This window comes from Sinocyclocheilus rhinocerous, unplaced genomic scaffold (assembly GCF_001515625.1).
Source record: "Sinocyclocheilus rhinocerous isolate Xijiao unplaced genomic scaffold, SAMN03320098_v1.1 scaffold1342, whole genome shotgun sequence".
Taxonomy (NCBI): Eukaryota; Metazoa; Chordata; class Actinopteri; order Cypriniformes; family Cyprinidae; genus Sinocyclocheilus; species Sinocyclocheilus rhinocerous.
This window is the reverse complement of record NW_015640094.1, coordinates 97,691-107,208: the sequence shown is the minus strand read 5'-3', so window position 1 is coordinate 107,208 and position 9,518 is coordinate 97,691. Positions and strand designations below refer to the sequence as shown.

Sequence of the window (9,518 nt, the reverse complement as noted above, 5' to 3'; positions counted from 1 at the left end):
AATCAATTAATCCATCTGTCATAAAGGATTGCGTCTGTATAAAGGCGAAATTCGCTGTCGTGTCGAGAATTACAGGGCTAACAGCATATATCCGCGGTTTTCAGTCGTGAGTAGCCGCCTTTTTCTTTCCGTATTAACCCGCTGATGCGACAAGGGTGTGTCGCATTGCTCTGCTGGAACTGTCCCACCAAAAAGACCCCGAGGGCCCCATTAAACCCCAAATAAATTGGGGATTCATATCTACACACATTACCATTCATTCGCGTTTTATACGCACACAAATAGCTCGAACAAAGCAGGTTATGTACAGAAACGAGAGCACGCACGATAAAAACGCGACGACTGGTGCTTTCTTATTTAGCGAGATAATTCAAGGGAGGGAGAGAGAAAGAGAGAGAGAGAGAGAGACAATCTGCTTTGTTCTAGTCCTTTGCCAAAGCTACTCTGGCCTCGTATTGAATCAAAACTGAGAGCCTCAGCGTGAAAAATAGAAATGCATCTGCTCCACTTCCACTTGATTTACAGTCGCTTTCATAACACCGCATATTTATTAATAAGTCTGTTTGGTTTATAAATGCACTTAAACTGAAAGCGCACCCATTTTTCATCTTAAACAGCGTAAGATTAACATTAGCTCTCAAATAATGAAATAAATGTGAGATGAGGAGGCTAATTGACTGGCTGTCTGTTCATAGCGCTTGTCTGTCAAATCGCTGACTAAGATTGGCACTAATTAACCAACCAATTAATCCATCTTTCATAAAGGATTGTGTCTGTATAAAGGCGAAATTCGCTGTCGTGTCGAGAATTACAGGGTTAACAGCATATATCCGCGGTTTTCAGTCGCGAGGGAACGTTGCGTTAGCCGCCTTTTTCTTTCCGTATTAACCCGCTGATGCGACAAGGGTGTGTCGCATTGCTCTGCTGGAACTGTCCCACCAAAAAGACCCCGAGGGCCCCATTAAACCCCAAATAAATTGGGGATTCATATCTACACACATTACCATTCATTCGCGTTTTATACGCACACAAATAGCTCGAACAAAGCAGGTTATGTACAGAAACGAGAGCACGCGGACGACTGGTGCTTTCTTATTTAGCGAGATAATGAACAGACATTCAAAAACCCGTAATGAAAAATGTCTGTCGGTTCTATTACGTAAAGAACTGATGCGTCGCGAAACATTGTGGTTTTACACAGTAGCGCTCAGCGGCGTGGCGTTAATAAAGTCACGCGTGTTAACCAGAGAGCAGTGGTAGACAGTATTTGATGTCCCATTCAGAAGGAAGCATCAATCGACTATGAACTATGAATCAATATTTTCTCGTGTTACGAATACGGCCACTTTAACTGCACTTACAAGACTACGCTACAGCCATTCTATAAGAATTTGCTCTAATAAAGCGAGCAAGATAAGCAATAGAAATGAACAATTTCATGTCCATATAAACATAAAGCCTGCGTTTAAATATCCTATACAGTTGTCTAACAATTGTCCCAAAAGGTTTTACCTCTCCATAGACTACAGTTCTGCATTAATTATAACGGGGAAATTAAAATTTTAAAGATGTCCCGACGCGAACTGTTTCTTGCCTCACATTATCCAGAAACGCCCTAAATCATCTGTTAATAGGCTAATCATATATCTGTATCTGAGAATAAAGTTAAAATGCGGTAAACGACAAACTGCATCATTTAACCCTATTATTCCTGTTGTCTTTTGAAATAGCATCCAATTAAAAAAAAAAAAAAAAAACTATTACATCTTATAAAGAAGTGCTGTAATTACCTCTGTATAGGCTATGAATCCAAAGCAGAAAAAGGATTATTGGCACGCTAAATAAAGAAATATGGTTTAAAAGGATGTTTTTGTTCTTCCTCCTATTTTCCAACCCTTCTTCATCGCCCCCAATCTGCCAAAGAAAGACACTTCTGTTTTACAAATCGGCGTTATCTGGAAGACTTCGGCTGATTTCGTTTTAAAGACAATTTAAGATCGGCTTTGCTCGGACGCTGTCGTTAATGTCCGGAAACTTCTCTCACTATGGGTTACAAAGAGCAGTCGCGTTTAGCATATATAAAGCCTAGGCTATAGTAGAAATCTGTGTTGCTCTTTGCAAAAAAAAAACAAAAAAACACAATACTGTTAACCCAAAACCAAACCTTTTGCTAAAGAAATTCTTTGTTTTATAAACATATATTTTTATTATGTTTCTTTAAAGGGATGTATTTGTATTGTCTTTTGTCTATACAATGAAAGTCAGTAGGGTCCGGTGATGTTTGGCACTTTTTTTCTCCCGTCTCACAGCGGTCAAAGCTGAGCTGGAAGACTAAACTGAGAGACCCAATAACATGTCAGACAGACATATGTTTGTGTTTTGAGGCTGATCATGCTGTGACATTACAGTCACTGCACTTTGAGTTCATTTGAGGACTCTTCTATCATTCTGTCAAATAAAGAACAGAGGAATCAGAGCTTTAACCTTCAGCGCTCCATTCATCCATCCACCCACACATGCCTCTTTATCTCTCTCACACTCCTCCGTTTCATACTGCAATTACAACCAAGCTTATCTACACAGAACTGACGCAGCAGGACTGTTGTTTTGGAGCCTTGTGTAAATGCAGTTCTCATGAGTCCTGAGCTGAAGGGATAAACACATAATGTGCCGTTCTAAAGCTTATTCCCCACACACAGATATAAATCTGCATCTATCAACTGGGTTTTGAATGTTCTATTGTGCTTGGCATTAGTGATTTGAACAAATTCTAAAAACTAACACTAACTAAACATCTTATCCGTTGTGATCTTGCGAAAATGACATAATTTGGAGCCAGAGTCTGTGCAGTTGTGATTCATTTGTAGGAATACATCATTTTTTGAGAAAGGAAATTTTATGTAAACAAACGAGCAGAGGTGGATTATTTAAGTTTCGAAACTTTAAAAATACATCTAAGGTTAACTGGTTCAATTCATGAAAGAAAAGGACAGCATGTCGTATACATTTCCAAAAGTGTTCAACATCGTCTGCTGAGATCTGATTTTAAAATTGGTAAACAAATTAGCTAAATCTCACAAGCAATCTTTATTGGTCTGGATGCTGGTGTTTAAGCACAATTTTCCCCCAAATAAATATTTTATTTGGAATAACAGATGTATTCAATATAAAAATAAACCTCTCTCCTATAGAAGTTGGTATGAAAATGACAGTGTGTTTGTGGCAACTTTTAAATTCAAACTGTAATTTATTATCTTATAGTGACTTTTTGGATAAATTTGGGTTTGCAGTTACACCAAAAGAGTATGCTGTGATATTTGATGCCATACCCCAACAAGTAGCTACATTTTGTGAGAGCTTGTGGAAGTGATTCTTCTGAGGCAATATATGTAAACGCATGTTTCTGAGGCATTGATATTCTTAAACACAGCTGTACTAATAACTATATTAGGAATAGCCTATTATAACAGGTGAAACAGCTAATCATAAAATTGTATTTAAGCTTGAGCTTATTGTGGACCAATGTATTTGGAAATATAAATTGGAATATACCTTGGTGTATTTAAATAACGAGGTTACATTTAAAATTTGACATGGTATATATCTAGATAAATGTGTGTTTTAATTTGGATATTGATTATTCCCGCAGACCTAATCGCAAGTTCACAATCATGACACCACACCCCACTTTTATAGCATCAAATACAGGTGCATCTCAATAAATTAGAATGTCGTGGAAAAGTTCATTTATTTCAGTAATTCCACTCAAATTGTGAAACTCGTGTATTAAATAAATTCAATGCACACAGACTGAAGTAGTTTAAGTCTTTGGTTCTTTTAATTGTGATGATTTTGGCTCACATTTAACAAAAACCCACCAATTCAACATTTTTAGTGTTAAAAGAACCAAAGACTTAAACTACTTCAGTCTGTGTGCATTGAATTTATTTAATACACGAGTTTCACAATTTGAGTTGAATTACTGAAATAAATGAACTTTTCCACAACATTCTAATTTATTGAGATGCACCTGTAACTAGCTAAAATCAAACTTATTAGAAAAACGAACACTTGAACCTACATTAGCGTGACAAGAACTAACTAAAATGATGGGAACCATCTTTGGGAAAAATGTATTTCACTGATTCTTGAGACATGGAAAAAACATGTCCCGCAGTTGTAACTGCTAATAGGTTTAAAAATTAAAATATTTTCAATTGTAAATGTTATGGGGGATTAATAATAGAAGACAATTATCCCCTTCAATTTAATTTGATCATTATTATATCAAATCTATGACACTTATAGTCTTCTCACTACATCTAAAACAGTGTGTCCACAGAGAAGGGTTCAATCATTCATATGCTATAAAATGGATAAAAATGTTTTTTAATGATGAAAAAGAGCTTGTTTTATCAAAGGCAACACTTAATAATATCTCATATCAAAGCAAGGTTGTTTTTCAGTGACACATGCATGTTTCATAAGGTTTCAAAATTGTGTCCCCACTTTTTGTCAACACTGTCAGACATTTATTAAAATGTAATAAAAAATGTAATAAAATCAGGGTATAGCAGGGGCAGCTGTCACTCTAAATGACACCCTTCTCACTACATCTAAAACAGTGTGTCCACAGAGAAGGGTTCAATCATTCATATGCTATAAAATGGATAAAAATGTTTTTTAATGATGAAAAAGAGCTTGTTTTATCAAAGGCAACACTTAATAATATCTCATATCAAAGCAAGGTTGTTTTTCAGTGACACATGCATGTTTCATAAGGTTTCAGTTGTGTCCCCACTTTTTGCCAACACTGTCAGACATTTATTAAAATGTAATAAAATCTGGGAATATCAGGGGCAGCTGTCACTCTAAAGGACCCCCTTGCCACATTCCCCTCTACAGTGTCAGACAGGCTCTGGTAAGTTTTATGGTTTTAGAATATTTTAAATCCTAATGTTAATATTTCCTGTGTCACAACCATGATATGTCAACATTATCTTCCAATTTCTGAGGAAATTATTTGAAATATTTAGATCATTTTATTCTCTTGAAGCAGGTTCTATTAGCATCTAGCATCAACAGAAAAAAAACAAAAAGGCTACTACATGAACTGAAGTCATCATATTTTTGTGGTTTTCAACTCATTTTTAATTATATTAAATATAAAATAGTGTTTCATTTTTCTAATAATGTATAAATACTAAATATGTGACCTGACAGCTTTTGTGGATTAATAGTCATCACTTCTAGCACAGTTAGGGTTGAGGAAACATAAGATTCAGGGAACATAAGGCTGAGGGAACACATAACACTGGATAAAACATATCTATACATACTACAGTTTGTTTATATTCTGATGTGTTCTGATCATTTTTGGATCATTTGTTAAGATGTTTAAATGCGAATATTAAGATCCTGGTGAATGTAAATATATAGAGGTAACAACTAATTGTTTTATTTGTTCATATAACTGTTTTTAAAAGTTACCGTGTTGCCATAGCAGATGCACAGCAGACATACTGTTCTGAGATGAGAAAACAGATCTTGTTTGTGTTCCAAAGATATGTCAAAATACTTAAATAGGAATCTGTTATAAGCAATAACACTCACTGTTTGTTGTTTTTGTTTTAATACAGTAACAGATAGATTCAACATATTAGATAGTTAAAATGACAACAAATTCACATTTTCGTCACCAACCATCAGATCTGTCAACTCTGTCATCTCCGTCAGATGAATATTTTGATAATATTTCATTATGATATTTTATATTTGTTGTGGAATTGTTGGTCACATATGAAAGTGTAATGTGTCTGCTAACACGAGAATGCGTTTTGAAATGTTAAACACATCTTGACTGCTGTTAAAGATCAAGTTGATATTATATTACACAGTCCAAGGTAAAAAGCACATTTTGATAGAAAAAGAGTTGGGAGGTTGCATCAAAGCATAGCTCAGTAGCTTAGTACATATAATGTAGTTTCATTTGTCTGAGTAAAAGTTTTTTTTTTTTTTTTTCAATTTTGCACCCTGTTTTGTCCCACTTCTCAAGAATCAGTGATTTGAAGTGTAATTTGATTTTTTAGTTTGGCTCACGTCCCATTCTTTTACATGGAGCCAGCCACCAGATGGTGATCGAAATGTTTTGGCTTCACTTTTCAGGTCGTAACTCGCACGCTGTCCTCTAGTGGACACTATGGGGAATGCCATGAGCATGACCGATGTCTGAAGCACGTGTGAAAACACTCCAATTCATTGGCCAGCGACGGCCCGTGACGTCATTAGCGGGGCGCCCGGACGTATCTAATACACGTCATCAACTCATTCTCTTTCTGATTCTCTAAATAAAAAGTTTTTTTTTTCAGCGCAATTCTTTATTGTGTCAAAGCTCCGTTTATGCTGTTCCTATTCTCATGAACACTTAGAACGCCTTCGACATAGAGACTGGATGAGCCAGGTATGATGCATTCGCGAGACTGGCTTTTCTTTTCTGTTATCTCCTGAGGGATAGTAGTCAGCGTTTGCACGACCACGTTCAGCATTCAAAACGATGCATTCTATAATTGTTCTCATGTATTTCATTAAAAAAGGGAAGAATGGGTTCCCTTTTTTGAGAGTTGAATCATCTACACTCTCATCTCGTTAGCCACTGGCAGTGTCATTACATAAAATGAGCCCGTAGCTACCTATGTTTTAATAATCAGGGATGCAAAAGACTCATTGGTTTCAGCCACTAAATGAAGAGTTATTATTTTGGCTGATTATCTCCTGCTGGTTGATGACATAACTACAACATTCTTCAAGCCAAAAAAAAAAAAACATACTTGCCATTCAAAAGTAACCATGTATTCTCACTAAACAAAATTTTTTTGCCAATGTTGAACAATTGCACCTAACATGTTCTAGCAAAGTGCATCTAAACTCTTACCAGATTTAATGGCATCGTGACAGATAAATATGAATTGATAATCATGAAAGATTTAAACTTTATTATATCAAAGAATAAGAAAAAAGACCCATCTGCCATTAAATTGTGGTGCAAATCTATTACTTTGGCTATCTTACCTTTATTGTCCCTTTACAGGATTTATTTATATTGATCTTTTAATGTTGATTTTAGATCGGAAGGAACTGAAAGACGATTGCCATCAGTGTGGGATATATCTCATTCAACGACCAAGCTTTCAGAGTCACAATGAGAATGAGAATTCACACTGGAAAGAAGCTTTTCTCCTGCACTCAGTGTGGAGTGAAACAAACCCTTGAGAGGCACATGAGAACACACAATAGAGAGAGACCATTCACCTGCCAACAGTGTGGAAAGTCTTTCACAATGAAACAAACTTTTGAGAGGCACAAGAAAATTCACACTGGAGAGAAGCCGTTCACCTGCAAACAGTGTGGAAGTAGTTTCACAATGAAACACTCCCTTGAGATTCACATGAGAATTCACACGGGAGAGAAGCCGTTCACCTGCAAACAGTGTGGAAAGAGTTTCACAGTGAAACAAAGCCTTGAGGTTCACATGAGAATTCACACTGGAGAGAAACCGTTCACCTGCAAACAGTGTGGAAAGAGTTTCACAGTGAAACAAAGCCTCGAAAATCACATGAGAACTCACACTGGAGAGAAACCGTTCACCTGTCAACAGTGTGGAAGGACTTTTACACTGAGACAACACCTTAAAAGTCATATGAGAATGCACACTGGAGAGAAGCCTTTCTGCTGCCTTCATTGTATAAAGACGTTCACAAATAAACAAAGCCTTGTGAGGCACATGAGAGTTCATACTGGAGCGAAGCCTGTCCTCAGCGTGGGATGAGTTTTTCATAGCCATGCTGTTTAAAAAGGCACCAGGAAACAAGACAGAGTTCTTATTATTGTAAGCTAAAATTCATCAAATTAAATAAAAAATGAAATCTTAGTCTTCTTGAGTCACCTGTCTGTAGCATCCTAAAAGTGTCCCAGATCACAGCGATATAGTCAACCTGTTCATATGATTAGGAAGTCATTACTGATAAGAGGCCAATAGGAAAATTTGGTCAGTTTACACCACTACTGTTAACAATTAAGGGTTCATTAATGAGCTTCTGCAACCTCACAAACATTTAAACAACTGTGATACATAATTTTCCCCTCATCTGATTCATGTTCACTGTCATGTTTTTCTAATGCTGTATAACCTTGTTGTACATAGAATGATATTTAAGTTTAATTGATCTGTGAACTGATGAAAACAATAACTGTATTGCCTCTACAAGCTTCAAGGTGTTCAATGCCATAGATATTGTTAAGAAGCAGAATGTTCCCATTGCTTCTAGCTTGTTATAAAAACAAGTATGTTTCAGTTTACACAAATAGGGTTGTGCAATAAACTGCTCATTTCTTAATTTTCTGCCTCTCGCTTTTCCTTACCATCTGCCTCTTGACTACAGAAATGTTAACTTGATAATGAGTTGGAATAACTTTGGATATCGGATAAAAATCAGATATTTCGTGCATGAAGCTGGCAGGAGGCAATGGCAACATCAATATCCAGACTCTGGCACCAAACATGAGGAGAAGGAGGAGAAAATTATGCATGTCTTCTCACTGAGCAGCTGCAAAACAGAAAGGCAGTGTCAATTGTTTATCAATTTTATTCAAAGAATAAAATAAGTTAAACTGTACCTTGCCGTTTACACAGTATTTTCAACTGGATACACACATTTATCAGATTCGCCAAGATACAGGTGATCCTAGCTTCCAAAATGCCAGAGGCATTGCATAGCAATCAGCAATCAGCAAAAACTCCGCAAATCATATCCCTGTCAAGGTAGAACATTAGCTGTATTCTTTTTACAAATAAATTGCATCTAAATCCAGTGCATACTATTTACAATTATATGACATTAAAAAATGTAGCAAAAGCCACACAGATATACAATTCACAAATGTATTCAAATCCATGCTTGTATTCAGCAATGTTTAAAGGGTTAGTTCACCCAAAAATGAAAATTCTGTCATTAATTACTCACCCTCATGTCGTCATTTTGGAGAATATCCACTGAACGTAAACAGCGTATGCTATTCTGTGTCAGCTGCCTCACGCGGATACGTTTTCTACATTGCTTATGCTTTGATTTGAACGAAAACAAAAGCATTGGTGAGTAATAAATGACAGAATTTTCATTTTTGGGTGAACTAACCCATGTCATTATGACAGCTGCATTTAAATTGAGGATGACATACATTTTTTTATAGTAACTTAATGCATGGGATTCAGCAAATATCGCGTTCCTGTACTCCCAATACCGCAAACGACATCTGAAACTGATTTCAATGTATTTAGCCTAGGCCACGGAGCTCTTGCGATCAATAGTATCCAGCTGCAGACCCGCAGCACAGCAGTTTCAGAACCACAGCCACAGAACCGGAAGTGAGGGGTGGAGCTTACATTTTTTTAATATAGTAGCACCACCTTACGGTTTTTAAGGGGTAATTTGCTTTTATTACACACGATACGTCATACTTTA

The 9,518-nt window shown here is 36.4% G+C and overlaps 1 protein-coding gene across 1 annotated transcript in view; it reads right to left on the bottom strand.

Moving 5' to 3' along the window:
• Positions 1 to 1,904, bottom strand: part of LOC107752534 (uncharacterized) — a 20,635-nt gene extending 18,731 nt beyond the window's left edge. The window contains exons 1-2 of the mRNA XM_016568535.1: positions 1,895 to 1,904; positions 1,791 to 1,801 (exon numbers count right to left, since the gene is read on the bottom strand). Of these exons, the coding sequence (XP_016424021.1) occupies positions 1,791 to 1,801; positions 1,895 to 1,904 (21 nt within the window). The remainder of the gene's footprint in view (positions 1 to 1,790; positions 1,802 to 1,894) is intronic.
• Positions 1,905 to 9,518: the final 7,614 nt, after the last annotated feature.